Source organism: Centroberyx gerrardi, chromosome 7, assembly GCF_048128805.1.
Source record: "Centroberyx gerrardi isolate f3 chromosome 7, fCenGer3.hap1.cur.20231027, whole genome shotgun sequence".
Taxonomy (NCBI): domain Eukaryota; kingdom Metazoa; phylum Chordata; class Actinopteri; order Beryciformes; family Berycidae; genus Centroberyx; species Centroberyx gerrardi.
In genome coordinates, this window is record NC_136003.1 from 18,346,759 (window position 1) to 18,364,841 (window position 18,083).

General features: G+C 44.1%; 1 protein-coding gene across 1 annotated transcript; it reads right to left on the reverse strand.

The window, feature by feature from the left end:
- Positions 1–806: 806 nt before the first annotated feature.
- Positions 807–17,150, reverse strand: srlb (sarcalumenin b). Its single transcript, XM_071908408.2, has 7 exons — positions 17,088–17,150; positions 6,413–6,508; positions 5,719–5,814; positions 4,628–4,663; positions 3,045–3,161; positions 2,480–2,713; positions 807–2,116 (listed from the first exon to the last, which is right to left on the reverse strand). The coding sequence occupies exons 1-7, from the start codon at positions 17,146–17,148 to the stop codon at positions 1,305–1,307; spliced, it is 1,452 nt and encodes a 483-aa protein (XP_071764509.2). The 5' UTR covers positions 17,149–17,150; the 3' UTR covers positions 807–1,304.
- Between the last annotated feature and the right edge of the window lie 933 nt (positions 17,151–18,083).

The window sequence follows — 18,083 nt, forward strand, 5'->3', positions numbered from 1 at the left end:
CTCACGATCCACTATTACAACGTGCCAAAATCTTGCAATGATAGTATGTAAAATTATACAGCAGGATTGTTTAATACACATAAATATCCTATTTCAATGCCCATTTGGAAAGGTTACTCACATGAGTCAATAAATAGCTTTCTAATCTGCAGAAGAAATGGATAAAGACAGCTATAATTCAAACACGTCATTCATTTTATTACTGCTACATCATGGACACGTTCTCTGTCACTCATGTAACGTGTCACTTTTTTATGGTCATTCAGCTAAAAAGCTGGCAAGCTTATCGTTAGGAAGGAAAAAGGATTCATAACACAATATTGAGTTGCTGCCAAAGAATGGCAAATTTATAGACTCAAACAAAAACAGTAAGAACAGTTAAGAAGTGAAGCAGAATGCACAACCCCGCCCCCCTGTGAAGACTATGACCCTTGAACCCTGACCTCTGCTTCCATCACAGTGCTCATTTCACAGGCTGTCAACAACCGAGAGCGATGAGTATATAAAACAATGAGAAAAAAGGCCTTATTTATGACACAGTAGGGTTGGTTCAGTAATGAGGAATTATTACTTGAGTTTATGTTAGGAGGGAAATACATGCACCTAAAATATCATCTGTTAAATACGATGTGACATCTAACATGCAAGGTTAATGTTATCTAGACAGTGTCAAAAGCAAAGGTTCGGCTTATTACCTAAAGCCAAAGGCTTGGTATAGCACCCACAAAAAGGCTACTTCAAAAACGACTTCTGAAGCATAATGGAATTGACCTGCTGCAATGAAATTCTCGAGATCTTACAAAACAAATTTGCAACTCCTGTTTCCAATTTCCCATTTTATTCACATACAAGGGAGCTGGTAATTGACTGTTGTCAGTCTCAGGATTTTCGATTTTTATTCAATTTTACTTTTTTCTCCATTTCTGTTTTTTCTTCACATGGATACTTCCCCAACCCCAGAATCCCAGACAGTCCATTGTGATTGTGCAAGGGAGAGAGGAGGGCATGTACTTTAACATAACTCAGTGATATTCTCATCTCTTCAACAATTGCATCCTTAAGCTGCCTCATCATTCAGACGACCCATCCCTCCCTCCATCTCCCTCGTCCCCCCAGTCTCTAAATGCACCACCCCGTATTCTCCTGAGAAAAAATAAACAAACACTAATCTCCACTCTTCTGCCTCCTCAACAATACAGGCGTTCTGACAAAAGCAGGGTTGGTCAACACCAGTCCCTTGTTCATTCTCTCCATTTACCTCCTCTAGCTCCTTATTCCCCCCCACTCTCGTTATTTTATTTTCCTCAGTTTTTTCGGTAGCGATTCTTAGGCTTCTCGCCACAGCCGGTAACCTCGCAGGAGGACAGGCCGGGCTGCTTGCCAGAGTTGATGCTGCTGAGCAGGGCGGGCAGCTCGTTGGTGATCGCCCTCTCAATCTTATCCAGGAGACAGCCTCCCATGTAGGAGCACTGAGCCGACAGGGCCTTGAAGTTGGTGACCGGGTTGATGCCGAAGAAGTCACGGTAAGCGTCGCGGTTGGGCAGGTCAAATTTGCTGACGTTGGTCTTGGCTAAGATGGATTTGAAAATGTAGAACTTGTCTGGGTCATCCACAATCTCCTTGAAGACGAGCTCGGGGTCGCTGAAGAAGCTCATCTTTTCTTTGAAGGTCTGGACGTAGCGGTCCACCAGCAGGCCGTGGATGCGCACGCGGATGCCGTGCTGGCGGATGAAGGCAATCTTGTTCTCCAGACGGTTCTCAATCACCTGGTTGAGGTCTTCCAGGAGGGAGATCTCCTCACGCTTGAAGAGCTCGCGGCTGGTGTCAGCTGCGTAGTCATACGGCCAGAAGGAGCTGACGTAGACGCGGGGGGGCTCGGTCACATTGATGAGGGGAGCCAAGCTCCAGAACAGTGCTCCGTAGACTCTCATTAAGTCCTGGGTGGCCAGGTTGTCAGCCTTGTTGAGGATGATGCGAATCTGGGACTCGCGACCCTTCAGCTGCCTGAAGAGCATCTCCAGCTCCAGGCCCACATCCAGCTTGGTGGGGTCAAACACCACGAAGATCAGGTCAGCGCGGTCGATGAACCATTGGCAAACATCATTGAAGGGGTAGCCTGGGGGGAAAATAGAAATATGTCAGAAGCTGTGACTGTTATGACTAAATGGGGGCTCAGTGGTTAGCACTGTTGCCTCACAGCAAGAAAGTCCTGGGTTTAAATCTTGGCCCTGGTCCTTTCTCAGTCAGGTGGATTGGACTGTGACTGTCTGTAACCCCTGTCTTCTCGCTCATGGCAAGTCAGTCTGGATAAGAGCGTCAGCTAAATACTGAGTTGCACCCAGCTAGTTATGTGCTGGAATAATTACAACATCAGAAAGATCAAAGTCCCCTAGTGAAATTGACTAATAAAGATATATTGTATGATATCTGAAAAGCTGCACATTGAAGTTAAAACCTTTCGACCAGTTGGTAGACTCACCTCTCTCCTGCTGCTTGCGGTTCTCAATGATTCCGGGTGTGTCTACGAAGGTGACGCGCTCCAGCAGCTTGTGGGGCATCTCGATTCCAATCAGCTTTTCCAGGAAGTTCTGGCCAAACTTCTCTAGGGGAGAAAATGAGCGGGAGCTGTCTGCTGCCATGACGATACCCTCGACAGAGCGGATCTTCTCCCCGTGCATGATTACAGTGAACTCAGAGGTAGTAGGCTCAGCTCCTGAGGACAGTGGGGGAGAAACAGAGGGACAGATTAGCAAGTGCAGTATTAGGAAGAGACAAAGAGTGGGAAACATAGTAGATATCCATAAAGAAAATATGAATAGATGTATAGAGGTCTGGGAATGTGTGGCGTAGAAGTGCACAAGAAATCAATGAAAAACTGGGCTGAAACTCAGCTTTTTGTTTTTTTGTCCTAATAATTGTTAGTAGTACATCATTCTGCTGACATCTGATTTGGGCTTCTGTATGAATGCTCACCCTGGATTATAGCACAAAGGGTTGCAATATCAAATTCTGTGCATTGGTAAATAAAAAACCTGGTAACCCACCTGTGTAGAGCTGGTAGGGGCTGTCCTGCAAGCCCAGGAGGTAATTGATCATGGAGGACTTGCCTACACTCCAGGGTCCCAGGAACAGAACCATGGGCTTGGAGGTAATCTCTCCATCTGTGGGGCAAGGACAGACAGCAAGGATTGAAATCCCAGCAGGATGGCAAACGGATGACTTAGAACCTCTCAAGTTCATCTCAAACTTTATATGTGAAAATATAAAAGCTTGTTAAATACACAGTTATAGTGAAATAAATCCAACAGTAAAATACTGTTGACTTTTTGTTGTTGATGACAATATGGTGTGAGAACTTGAGTTGCTCTGTGCAGACCTGTTGACAGAAAGAGGGCAATGTGCGCTACAGAGTTTCCATTTCCATTGTGCCTCATAAAAAGATAGTTTAACCAAAATAACAATCCCGTCTCCGGGGATTGTTATTGGGATGAACTATGCTTTTAATTCTGAGAGACACCAAGAAGCACAACAGTACAGCGCTGTCAATCTCAATCCAGCACAAAGAACGATTATATTTTTTCAAGACTGAGAAAGGAAAATAAAAAGAGGAAGTGGGAAAGATAGACAAAAGAAAAATGTGTTGAAGCTGTGCTCATGCCAGGCCTTTTTAATAGCAACATAACCAAATCTCAATCAAATGCAGCAGCCACATCTCAGTGAAACACAATAAAGCAGTGTCATTACACTGATAAAAGCTTTTATAGCAAGCTGTGTGCTTCATGGCAAGCTGATGTGTGTGTGTGAGTGGACATGGTGTTGGGGTGGTAGGGCTCAGTAAAGTACCGCTGCACTGGGTCCAAGCATGAATGAATTCAGCCGACTAAAAGAAAATATAAAAATCTATAAACACAAAATGAAAACGTTTTTTTTCTTCACAAAAGCGCAAGAATTCAAAGAATGAAAAATGAAAAATGATCCACTTTGGATGCTGTTGGCTGTTTAAGTCGATATAAAAGCAAAGAAATATTGTGACAGAAGACATTCACAACAAAAAACCACTGACCACCCCATCCCACCAATATGTCCCCTCCTCAACCGGTGCATCCTTTGCTTAAGCCAGAACCGCACATGCACCCCCTCCACAGTTTACACCCTCACTACACAGCTGAATGCTTAACTCTCCTCTCTAAATACATAATGCACTGCCCAGACAGACACGCATCATATTGATTTAGTTTTAGCTTGACTGCCATTAAGTATGTAACCCAGAGTCAGTTCCCATTTAATTGATTGGTACAGATTTAGAGACTGAATGCACTTGTGCATTCACTTTTAGGGTTACTAAAGGACCGTTCTCAATTTTGAAAGAAACCCAAACTACTATCCTTGGATTACGCTGTTGTCCAAAGTGATGTGAATAGAAATCATCATGACACCAGAGATGAAGTGGTGACATAATTCGAGTCATAATTTGGTTGCCAAAATACAACCAAACTGGTCCGTTTTAATGACCAAAATGACTGCGATTTGGGGGTATATGATGACAAAAGAGGGGGGAAAGGAAGGGGCTGAGCACTTCAGGCAGTGCCATGCACAGGGAAGCCCCCCCTCCACGCGTCATACCCACCTGTCGCTGAGGCCCCCAGGGTTCGTCCGGGGTACGCTGTTAGATGAGGGGAGCGGAGGGGATGGGACAGGACAGGAAAGGGCGGAGTGAGGAGAGGTAAAAGGAAGAGGAGGTTGGAGAGAGTGGGGAGAGCTCAGTGAGGGTGAGAGGGAAGGGGAAGAGTAACAATGTGCATGAAAGGGTGGGAAGATGCTGGCTGGGATCTAGTCCCATATTTGACCTGACGTGTCAAACATGTGCGTCTACAAATGGATGATGTTCCTGTGTGATGTGCTCAGCTTCAGTCAGTACTGTGACTCCAAGGAATCTGACCTTATATCTGAGTTGTTAGTCACATAATCTTTGATTAACTTAAAACTCTGCTTCAAAAAATAAATGTTAAAGGATCATATCGAGGCATGAGACTAAGTTGGCATTTGACAAGTTTGCATGCATGCCAAGCCTGGCAAACCACAAGAGGGCGAGCTTTATTTCAGTGTGGGGAAAGTGGAGTTTGTTCTTGGTAGTTCAGCGTATAGGAGGGTGTTGAGTTTACTGTGAAGAAATAGTGCGTCAAGTCATTTGAAAGTCATACAAACAGGGGAAATGACCAAAAAAAAGTTTTTCTACAAAAAAAGTAAACAAAAATGAAAATGAATAGAAGAAAAGGGGAAGAAATATTAAAAAGTGGCAAGAAGGGAGAGATATCAAAATGATACTATACCTTTTGCAGGACCAAGAACACCATAGCTTTCAAATACTGCTAATTTTAGTGTGGGATATAGACTTAGGGAGAGTTCGTTCTCAATACTGAATATGAGTTGATATATTATTATATTGGAATTATTGTGCTTTAATGCCTTTAGATACACTCTAGAGGTATTTATTCTACCCCAGAATAAAATCTAGACTATCCCTGTGAGCCTGCCTAAGAGCCCAAAAAAAAAGAAAAACAAAAAGATCCTACTGTAATTGATTGGCTGATGGTGTGAAGATGGTGTGTGTGTCCAAACAAGTCAACAAATCAGTCACCAAATCAACCCAAACAGAGAACCCACACACTAGAACAAGGTGTAGCCGGGTGCAGACGCAGTCGGAGCCTCCTCCCATACCTGAGATCTCATGCTGCCTCAGCTCATTGTACTTGTAGGCCTGCTCCATCGGCTTGATGGACGAGTGGTAGATCTTCCGCAACCTCTGTAGAGCCGCTGGAGGACAAGAAACAACACATGATGGGAGGAGAGAGGAAAGAGGTGAGAACAAGAGGGAGGGAGGAGGAAGAGAAAACAAAGAGATTGTTATGGAGGGAAAATGTGGCAGAAGGAGAGGAAATGAAAGGCAGATGATTTGTGACTCATTAGCATATATGCTGATATAAAATTTCCCATTAGCACAAATTGCATCTTGTCAGTTCTTGGGGTACATGCCTTTCCTTTAAATAATGCTGCATGTTTCTGTTCAACCCAGTATATCCGCACAAAACACCCACCACTTCTCTTCATTATGTGGTACATAAAGCATCAAATCATCAAGATTTTGAAACATCTATTAGTTAAAGGGGGAACAGTACATTTAAATCTCTATTTGAGCTCTATTTCCACTGAAAGCATTAGCATTCAGCTTGCTTGACGTGCCTCATTTGTCAAATATCGTCCTAGCACCAAGTTTTTTACAGGCAGCTCCTCTCCCTGTCTATTGCACACGCACACACACACACACACACACACACACACACACACACACACACACACACACACACACACACACACCGCTCCCCGCAGCACACACACCCTGTCTCCTCCTTACCTGCATAGTCTCCCGACTTTTCCTCAGCAGCGAGCTGCAGCGTCTCGTCGATGTGAGATCTGTCTCTGAGGACGGAGATCACATCTTCTTCCTCCTCTATAAAAACAACCACAATAACAACAGTAAATTGGTTCGGCTTCACGATGATGCAACTGTCACACATCAAAGACATTACTTCATGCTTTCTGTTACGGTTGAGCTACACCGTCCTCAGATTTTAGGGACGTCTAGTTGTGGTAAAGGGAACACAGTCTTCAGATTTTGGAAAGCATCACACATCTAGCCTCAGAGCCAAAGCATGATTTACATTGCCTGGATTCTACTGGAATAAACCCAGCTATGAGCTCTCTCTTTCATGGCAGGAAAAACGAGCAGTGGATGTTCCCAAGTGGACCCAGGTGGCAAGGCTTGGTGAAAACTGTCAATTAGCTGCTCCAGTGACAGTTTCATTACACAGCTCAGGCAAGAGGAGAGAATTTACACGGGGGCTGATGGTAGCCCGCCGTAAATGTTCCATAAAGCTGTGGTGCTGCGGCCAGTAATGCTGCTATTTCTGGAAGCACATCAATCAATAAATCCTACATCTCAATATCTATCTCCACTCCTGGGAGTTGCAGTGTACCATGGAGATAATTGGCAAGTTAAATGCTGGAGGACAGTTTTAAATAGGATGTCAGTATCAATATCAACAATATTAGAGATTTGAGCTGTCTCATCTTTTGCATTAGTTTGGATATGAACAAATAGGTGCCACCTGTGCCTTGATTTCGTCCTCTGCCTCTTGAACCAGAAATGCCTCCGCTACAACTTTCTTTCTACTGTCTTCACTTCTCATTAAATACAAAAACCTTAAGAGTGAACAGCTGGTGAGAGAGAATAGGTGATATTGTTTCACTGATTTCAGCATTGCACACTTCCTTCAGCATTGCTTTTCAGCACCCATATGCTGCAGCTCCTTTCTGAAAATCTGTCAGACCAAGAACATACTGTAAATGAAAAGCGGCTGCAGGCAAATACAGTTGTCCCCTCATTCATTTTTATTCTGTCCTAAGACCTTTATCTCTGTGCTTTTTAATGAACATTAGGAATAACTTCAACCAAGCCGCTCTCCTTGTGTGTGTATGCACTGCAAAAATCCATTTTAACAAGTAATTTAGTCTACTATTGAGTCTTAAAATCGTATTTTTCTGAAAACAAACATTTGCAAATAGCGTGAGATAATCACACTTGTTTCCAATGCAAATGAACTCATTTGCATTGATTATATGGTTCAAGCATTTTCTTGAATAAAGTGTCATTATCTGGGTGCTAGTGGAGTGGCCAGCCTTATTGCAATAAACTATCATTGTTTCAAGACAATTCTTGAAGATTTTCAGGCTCAATATTAGACCAAATCACTTGTTAACACAGTCAGTACAGTGTGTGTGTGTGTGTGAGAGAGAGAGAGAGAGAGAGAGAGAGAGACAGAGAGAGAGAGATCGTATTCGCACACCAGTGTCATCTCCATTTTTGAACGTATCAGATTGCTTAGATCACAGCTGCTAGTACAATCAGCTCTTAATTTAGAAGGCGAACCCTAAAAATAAACACACAAAGACATTTGATTTGACATCGCCATGGTTTTTATAACAACAGCAAAGATGGAGAGAGGGACTTCCCCAGTTTCATAACAGAGCAGGGGGACAACTCAGGATCGGACTGGGCTCACACCTCTCCGGTCAGCTCCACTGTACATGAGACAATGATGTGTAATCCTCTCTGTCTTTTTTCTTTAACTTCTATATTTACCCCCCTATCAAAGACTTATCAGCCTGTTGAGCTGTCCATGTGTGCCCAGGCCCCAGGAACAGGCTTGTCTGTAATGCCACTGTATGGGTGCTGGCCCACCCACCCAGCCCCTGTTTCACACAAACCCACCAGGGGGGATAGGCTATATATAGGAGCAGTTGGGAGATCTTCCTGGTTCACACTTCCATGCCCTGGGGGGTCATGAGACTTGGGTGCTGTCATGGGAGCTCAGTATGCGACTCCAAGCATAGACACTTCCCCTCATACAGGCACTCTCATGATATGAATATATGCTTGAGTATTATGTATGTGGATTATTATAGATGATATAATAATAGATGTTTGGATGATTAATTGCAATGATGGTATTAAGTATGTAGTCATTCCTAATTCAGTTGTAAATCTCAAACTGTGTAAAACACATGCATTATGTGAATATTGATGTGTTTTTATATAAACAGTGTCAGCTTACTCCCTGTCTGTGCAGCCCAGTTAAATGCAGTTCACTGGCAAAGGAAACTTATAGTTAATGATTAACCGTTGTCTTGATCTGGGTTAAATCAAAATGTTTTGATAAAACCTCCTCAGCTGCACATCTCTTGACCTTGTCTGACTTAACTCTACTACCAAAAGTTCCCCTTAAACTCAAAAGAGAATAGGCTACTATCCAAGGTTGCAGCCTTATGATGTAAAGCTGACAATATGTGCTCCGATGAAGAAACCTGCATGGAGGATCAAAACGAATGAAAAATTGGACCTAGTGCCCCAGGTACAACTTTCTGATCTCAGCTGGTGACTGGCAGGGATCCTGCTGAGCCGGGGTCACGCCTCGCTGTTTGCGTAATACTCAAATCACAAACTGACTGATGTAAAGCAGAAGTGCTCAGTGAATAAAGATTTTAACCAGGCTACTACTAGAGTCACCTTAGGCCAAAGAGTCAAATCTTTGATCACGGCATGGCTTCAATGAAAACATAACTACGTGCCAAAGGCCATTCCATGTGCGCTGTGGTTACCATATTGCAGAATAACAGGTTCTCTCAATATATATTTTCAGTCAGTTCGTTACGCCAAATTGATCTGGCACAGGTGCAATAAATGCCGTGACAGTTTCAACTTACAACAAACACATCTCTGCGCTACTACAGTGAGAATCTATTGGCAAGATCCAACACCGTTACATGTCACTATTTTCTGTTGTTACAGCAACTTCGCTACTGCAGCCGGGCAACATGAATTTGAAGCTTCTGGAAGTTTCTCCCGCAAATGTTTCTAGAACTTGTGAGAGGGTTGTGTCTGGATTAGCAGCAGGTTCTGGTTTCAGTGAGGAGCAGCAGAGGCCAGGAGGTCAGGACTGGGGCTGACTGAGGCAACTGGAAGAAATCTAAAACCATGTTCCTTGAAACAGTTAACCATACTCTCCTTAACCCCGCTCTCTGCCATCACAACAATTTATATCCAGCGGTAGCACTGTAGCACTCAAATAGACACACTCCTATTCCAGGAAGCAATCTAAAATCATCAGACATATTATCCAATGTGTGAGTACTTGTGAATATTACATAATTATAATTACACTTTTATTGACATGTTAAGACTTTTATGATGACATGTCATTGATTGATCATGCTGTCTCAGATGTCGTTCCTAGCTGTCTACTGATCGTCTTCTGGCTAAACAAATGGCTCTGATAACATATTTCCCTGTAGGAGAAATATTAACACACTGGCTTCTTTTTGGTGTCAGATCCAGAAATTGTGTCACTACAAAGCAATGAATACAACCTGAATGATGGCAGGATTTTCACAGGTTGTATTAGTCCCTTTTGATTAATCATAGCATTTGAGAGATATTTTGATGCTTAAAATGTCACAAATTGCCCTTTTCGCCACATATTTGGACCTGGACCACCAATGTGTGGGTGTGTGTGTGTATCCAGGCAGTAACAGAGTAATCTCATCCCTGAAATCAGCACCTCAGTCCTCACACCTTTCCAAGTCTCCAGCCATGGTGCTAAATAGCTCCTAAGGCTAACTCCAGCGCTGTTTTGCTACACCTAATTAGATATATCACCATGAGAGGACTTAACCCTCTCAGCATCGTGGAGGCTTCCTGCACCTTAACTTGGAGCTGAGCCATTGGCCATGTGGTCAAAAACATCTAGTGTTTCTTGCCAAGTGTCTGAGAATGACTCGTTGCTTTGGCCAAAAGCGACGGTGCATCAAATTACGAGGAAAATCTTCTTGTTTGCCTGTTTGTTTACAAGCCTGAACTTGATGTAAAGTTTTTGTTTAAATGAACCAAGTGGCTCTCAGATATAATTCAAGACACTTTCAGTGAACTGGAATTTGGCTCAGCTGAGTAGTTTTCAACAGAGACAGAAATGAGAAGTGTCCTTCCTCCATTCATGAAAAATCCAGGGCATATTTTCAATCCGTCAAATAATTTGATAGCACATCACTCCACCGAAACCCAAGAGGAACAAGAATACATTTCAACAGGTGCACAGTTACTCTGCTCGCTCACATTATACCCAAGCACTAATGTAGACACCCTCCACAGAAGATATTAATAATGCCATATTCTATGGCTTGGGCTTAAAATGAGCGCTCAACAGATGCTCCTTTCAGCGAGGCTGCAGTGCTGCAGCAGTGACACACACTGCTGGTTAAGGCAGAGCGCTGCACCGCCGATTCTCACCGAGTCAACCTGCTAAAAATAAGCCTGTGTAATGTGCAAGAACAAGAGAAACCAAAAGGTTAGCAGCCAGGATAAAAGGAGCGGTATGAGTAATACAGCAACTTTGAAAGGGTTCAATAACAAATCTATATACAGATCTATATCAGATGTTTACCCTTTATTCTAGAGGAGATAGGATGTGGTGAAAAGAAGAGAGAAAACTTCTTTTTAAAAACACCTAACACTGTTAAATGGTTGGAGGAGGAAACTGTCATCTTTCTATGTCTGAGAACTTGTAACGGCATGTGTACAAATCCTACTGATTACTTTTTATGCATGTCATCCCTTCTGTCCCATCTTTCCTGTCACTCTCCTCTGTGCGCCATCAAATGGAGCAGAAATGGAAATGAAAATATGAAGATAATCTTTAAGAAAAGGGATGTAAAAATGACACACCAATCAGTAAATATAGGATAGATGATCACCACATGCCTATGAAAGATTGTGTTTGTTTACATACAAATTTTACAAGGATCACTAAATGATGTCATCCTGTAGCACCATCTGTGATACATGGCAGCCATTTTGTAACCTAGACCCTCATTGCGCGAGGAGTTGGCTGCAGGTCAAAGTGAGTTAAAGAGGAACGGGGAACAGCGCTGTCTGGAATGCACTGGCAGCAGATTCGATTCAAGTCGTTTGAACAAACACTTTATAAACTCTCCTATACATGGCCATTGAAATAGGGAAACAGCTTGGTACAAGACTGGATGGAGATGCAGGTACAAGTACAAGGCTGTTCTCTGAGGAAAAGTTACACTCCATCTTACAGCCCCGCGTGGCTGCTTCTGTCGCTGCGAGAGAAGTCACCGGCAGAGTCACGATGACCTAGTCGACCCTGAGGATGAGTCAAAATAGAGGTTCAGCTCCCATCTCATCAAAGCAGCGGGCCCGTCTCTGCAGTACAGAAACCTTACACAAGCCTCTGTAACTTGACTCATCATTGAGAGGAGTCACATCTTTTAGCACTGGCCTCTTGAGTGGGCCTTAACTGCTGTGAGCTTGTTAACACCTTCCCATCTAGTCATTCCCCGATGCAGGCGGTGGGACAGAGCCCCGCGAAGATCAGAGAGGTAGTCTTGCCTGTGGACGGCGGGCCTTGCATCAGCACTCTAAATTAACCCTGCAGGCGCCAGGGGAGCAGATTTGAACCCCCGGACATCTGCCACCAGGACCATGTGTCCTCGCTGAGCCTGTTGCCAGGCAACCCTCCTCAGTTTGGAGAAACATTCTGGCGGCATCGGCACATCCAGTTGGAATGCTGGTGCTTTAAACCTGCTCTGGATTTGGCCTCAGCGGCTGGGTAAGTCATGCCTCAACTATAGATCAGTATCAGCTCAGTGCTGCAAAGGGAGATGATTGTCGAGTTCAACATGTAGAGGCTATTCGATGATTAGAAACAATGCCAGTCAGTTATGTGTAACCAAATATGTTCATCAAGTTTACTCTCTCCAGAGTTCAAATCAATTTGTGACAATCGCTAAAAAAAAAAAGAATACAGCTTGAAATTTGTCATCTTATTCATCAAATCATAGGCATAAACCTCAACTAATGTCATAGTTGAGTGTGCAAGACATTACATATTGTACTATACAATTGCATAATAGCTAAATTGAACTACTAACCCTAACCCTAAGCACACAATTGAGAATAAACCCTGTGTGTGTGTTATGTCCGCATGCATGTGTGTGTGTGTGTGTGTGTGTGTGTGTGTGTGTGTGTGTGTGTGTGTGTGTGTGTGTGCATGCTGGTGTGTTATGTGTGCAGTCATGTGCATTTACACTGTGTATATTAGGTATCTGTGTGAGTGTAAAACCCCTAGATCATGTTCTGCTTGCAGCACAGTGGAGGTAAATTGAATTAGACTGAACATGATGAGGGCGGCAGGTCTAGAACTTGCAGTCAGAGGATTTACCCTGGGCATGGGGGGATTCAGGCAACCTTTGCTAAAGGCCAGGGGGTTTCCACAGGGTAGATCCACTGGGAGCCAAACTATTTAATTAAATTTTAAGACCATCCCCATAGAATAGGATTTTTTTTTCATTGAGCATTTTTGCAAAATGCTCAGTGGTTGAGAACGCAAGCCAATTATTGCACTGACTTTTAGAATAAGAGACACCATGTACATATTCCACTAAAAACAAAGTCTACTTTATACTCCAAACCATGTTATTATCTCCTAATCAGGGTTGGAGGTGTGAGAGCAGACAGGATGGCTTGTGCAGGGCGTGGCGAGGAGGAGCCACGGATGGCAACAGGTGGTATAGCTTGTGGAGCTAGTCCCCCCCCCCACCCCTATAGTCAGAAATAGCCCTACAATGGGTCAGAAGATGGACAGAGGAGGGGGACAGAAAGGCTGCCTCCTATTTTAAGGCTCTGAGTGTTAGTCAGTCTGGAGACTCAGAGACATCCACATCCCCCAGGGCCGGCTGTGTGATGCACAGGCTAATCAAGTGATAGCTGTGGCCGTATCCACTCTACCAGGAGAGCCCTAGTATATTATACCACTGTACACATACTGTACGTAGGTCTTAAATACAGTAAGTAATACTTTAAAAAGACACATAAACACTAAATATAAAAAAACACCTTCTCTATGACACTAAAATGTCACTAATTCACATCAAAGAAAGTTAACTCATTCACAATCTACATAACTTCAATAGTTCACACCATGTCGTGCAAATCTATTTTCTATTTTCTCAATCAGAATTACTTCAGATGAAAGGGCAGACTACTTTCTAGGTTGTATCGAAATACAGTCTGGGGGTGCATGCTATTTTACAGTGATGAACATTCAAAGGACCTCGATGGGGCTGTTTTTAGGGCCAAAGCTCACTGACTTAAGAGCCTTGCTGGCCAAAGTCAAAGGTCGCTGTGCGGGCCCCCATAGTGATGTGGGCCACATCCGGGTGGTAAGTCCTGAGGGATCACTGAGATCAGTTTGAGGACACGGAGTGGAGTGGGTGGCTAGGAGGAAGGCTTGAGGGCAAAGGCACTTCAATCCCTGCTGTCCTGTCAGAGAGCCAGAAGAGGACGTCAAGTGCCCTTGAGGCTGAGGGGCTTGTCCTGAGGAGGGGTGTGGAGTAAGGGGGGGCTGACCACGACTGGTGTGTGCCTTCTATGACTAGCGCTGGAGGGATGTCCCAGACATGCAGCGTGCCGTCAGTGGGGATCACATGGACACAGTATGCCTCCAGCTTTCTATGTCTCCTCTCTTCACACTGAAGCCAGGGCCAAAGATGTTCTTCTGTATCAAGGGCGGCTAGTGTTACCACTCCCAGAGTAGACACACTGGGGTAAAGAACTAATCGAGGTCCTGAGGAAGCAGAGACTCTTGGAAGCAGAGATTCTTGGAAAAGCTCAACATAGAAATGTGTTCCAGTAAGTGTTGCGGTTTAACAATGACAACAAATATGATGATTTATGGACAATTGTGCTGTAATTGCATTTCAAGTTGTTACTTTTGTCTGGTGATGGTGAAATTTTCGAGCTGTGGGGGCAACCGCCAGAGTCAGAAGAGCTATCCTGAGCTTTATTGGCAGGACGACTACCGGCCCAGCAGGTGGAACAGGCCTGACCCAGGGTGTGACCCTGGGTCTGATCTCTGACCCGGCTGCAGAGGGACTCTGTCTAAGAGTGTTTGTGACAACTGACTGGCCCAAGTCAACACAGCACAAAAGTCTATTACCATTTTCCCAGAGTCGTAATCTCACATGCCCAGACTGCTCTTGATTTACTTCGGTAACACTTGGTGATGATGATAAAGCATTACAGCATTGTGACAAGACACTAGAACAAATTCTAAACACAACTATCTTTTACTATCTTGAGCCATGTACTAAAGCCTTTATGCATCCTTAATGATACAGCGATAAATGCAATGCATCATTATACCAAGAAGATTACCTCATTATTTCTACAATGGCCAAAACTGATTTGATACTTCAGAATATAGACAATGCCAAACCAGTATTCATTCAAATCAAAACAATTAAATAAATGCAGGGCATATTGTATTTGCTGTACATTTAATCCACTAAAGATGGCTTCAGATTTGAATGCTTGTCACACTTGTTGGAAACAGAGGCACATGGCCAAGAGATGAGTCTAAGATTTCACAACACCAAGATTACCCAGCCATCCTGGAAGCCCTGCTGCTGCTTTCAGCTTTATCTCTCACAAAATCCACACTCCACAAACATTTACTAAGAATTATGTTAGGATATAGCACTTAATGTCTTTGTGTTTTGGTCTAGAAAATCAATAACAACATTCCCAGTTGAATTGCTTTAATATAAGTCCATCTGTAGTAAGTGGTAGTCTTTCCTTCCTAGACAGCCCAGGGCAGATAGCCAACCTATGATAACACAATAGCAACCCGACTGCACATTAATTTAGAGGGAGATTACCCCTTCTGCGTCTCTCTACAGAATTAGTTACTTTCATAGAGTTCCTGACAGCAATCACACCAATCAATAACACAAATAATCATGCGCCGAGTAGTGAGGAGGTCATGATTCTCTTAATTCTCCACAACTGCATCAGTTGTTGGGAATCAAAATCCCTGTCTGCGCTGGAAATCAATACCTAGTATCCAAATGCAGAGGCCAAAAGACACCTGCATGGGCCTGGAGAAAGGGTCTGTGGAGGAGTGAGCTCCAGCCCCGGCCCGGACCTCAGCCCCTCCTGCCTGGAGAATGCATGTCCCTATAAGGCCAACTGCTGGGAATAAATTGCGATTGTGACAGTGCAGAGTGACAGCAGCTGTGCAGCGTGTCTAAAGGGTAGCGTGGGGCTGGGAGGGGTGAGGAGTCAGGAGGGAGGGGGAGTCGAGCGGAGGGAGGGAGGATCTGTAGTGGACAGTGTTGGGTTTCAGGAGGACTTCCAATCTTAGACACCTGACAGCAGGCTGGAATATGGAGGCCTGGCCCCGGGCTCTGGGGCTGAACGCCACCCCAAGGACGGACAAGGGTGACGGACAAGGGTAAGGCCAACTGCTCCAGTGCAGACCCAGAAGCCCGTCCGCATTTCTAGATGGAGTAACCTGGGGGTAGTTATGGGTGATCAGCTCACCATGGCATTCAGCTACATCGGTGCCATGCAATCATAGACAATTCAATGTAAGACAGCTATGATCAGGCTAGTTCATGATGCTATTGATAAGATAAACTAAATAAGTACATGAACATATCATTCATCAATGGAAATGCTGCCAACTACATCCAGGCATTTCAAGTCTGCAATAACTTTGCATAACTAATTTCATCTCATAATGAACTTGTGGAGTGTCAGATAAAAGACGAGCATGAAGAATGAAATAAAGAGAACAAATCTTTGAACGTAAAAGAAAAAGAAAGACAAAGCGCTGTCCACCCAGGCTCCTGTGTGGCTACTCTCTTCTCCACGGCTGGACTGAGACTTTCCATCAGCTGGTGCCATGCGTTAGGACAGCTGACACACTGTCAGGCCGAGCTCCAGTTCTATCAAACCCAGAACGCCTCTCCTCCAGAACCTCACCGACACACACAAGGCATACCGTGTTCATACATCAAAAATAGTGTTCTTTTTGAATTTTCAATATAAAAACAGATGAGGAAGAGCCGGTTAAATACATCTTTTTATACCAGGCGCCAACTCTTTAATTTTAAACCAGGGCAGATTTTAAATAGTCCTGCATGGTGGCAAAGAAAGACCTTGTCACCCAGGTCTTTCTTTGCCACCATGCAGGACTATTTAAAATCTGTTTCTGTTTCTGCTGGTGTCCCTGTGACCGTCACTGTCCCCATGTCCCTCTAAAAGCCTGTGCTAAACTCTCAAAAAACCCATACCCAATGGACACAAGCATCTGCCTGCACTACCTACTTTTGGCCAGTGGTCAAACGGAATAGGTATGACAGCAAAATCAATGACTGATCATTATAACAGTCTGAATGACAGCACCTGTATCTCTGAACACAGTCACTACACCATCAAACTAGCACAGTGATCAAGTACGGCAACAGTAGAAACACCATGTCACTGTTTCATACATTAGCAGCACATGTACAATAAAGACATCTAGTGCTCCACTGCCCACCACCACCAAACCTACCTAAAACGGGTAGAACGAACCCAGATATCAGACCAAAATGCTTCTGGGCCTTACCTGCTGTGGCCTGCAAAAGCAGCAGGGAGACGAAACAGCAGACTGAGACTATACCCTTCATGATGGCTGCCAGGAGAACTCTGATAGTCACACAGACTATATATACCAAGGCAAGAAGGTTAAAGGGCGTGCAGGGAAAAGGGGCGGGGCACAGAGAGGGCCAGTTGGTGGGGGGCGATGTGTGTGTGTGTGTGTGTGTGTGCCAGGCGTTGCAGGCGTCAGAGTCATAGCATACCACAAGGACTCTACGTGTACAAGCAGCTGACTCTCCTTTTTAGAGGCTCGGGCTTCAGGACCTGGCTCTATCATTCAGTGTGGAATCACTCACCTTCTCTATGACAGTAACAACACAAACTGCACTGCAAAGACTGAAAATAAGTACACCTTTCAAAAACAACCGCCCCACGTACTCACAAGGTTTCTAAGAATAGGAGTACTGAGCACAAACCACACAAACTGGTTTGAGATCAGCAATCCAGTGCTGAGAGGACAGGAGGGCATTAACCCATGCAATTACTTCCAATTAGAGTAAACAGACTGAAAAGTAGCATTACCCTCCCCTAAAATTTTACATTATTTTGTCAGCGTTGATTTAGGGCCTAAATCAACACTGACAAAATAATGTAAAATTTAATGACTGAGGCATAATCAGAAATTGATGTGACGGATCACTTTCAAGAATTGCATCCTTTATCAAATTGAAAGAGGGAATTATAATAAGCGTTCCCGGTTGCTTCGCCCAGCGAAGAATGATCATCAAATGCCTGTGACAGCTTTACGGCCCACCCTCCACAAGCCATTCGCAATAAATATCCTACAAGTAAATGAGGTGCTGGCATTGGAAGGAGCTGTCGAACCCTCGTTCTAGTAAGGAAAACACATGCCCACTTGGCTGCCGTGTTCGGAAATTATTCATCATGAATGTGACAGGTCTGTGTGTGTGTGTGTGTGTGTGAGAGAGAGAGGGAGCGAGAGAGGGAGAGAGAGAGAGAGATG

Coding starts and splice junctions, on each gene's coding strand:
- srlb (XM_071908408.2), bottom strand. CDS start 17,148: ATGAAGGGTATAGTCTCAGTCTGCTGTTTCGTCTCCCTGCTGCTTTTG. Junction 6,509..17,087: donor GCTTTTGCAGGCCACAGCAG/GTAAGGCCCAGA, acceptor TTGTTTTTATAG/AGGAGGAAGAAGATGTGATC. Junction 5,815..6,412: donor AAAGTCGGGAGACTATGCAG/GTAAGGAGGAGA, acceptor CTTGTCCTCCAG/CGGCTCTACAGAGGTTGCGG.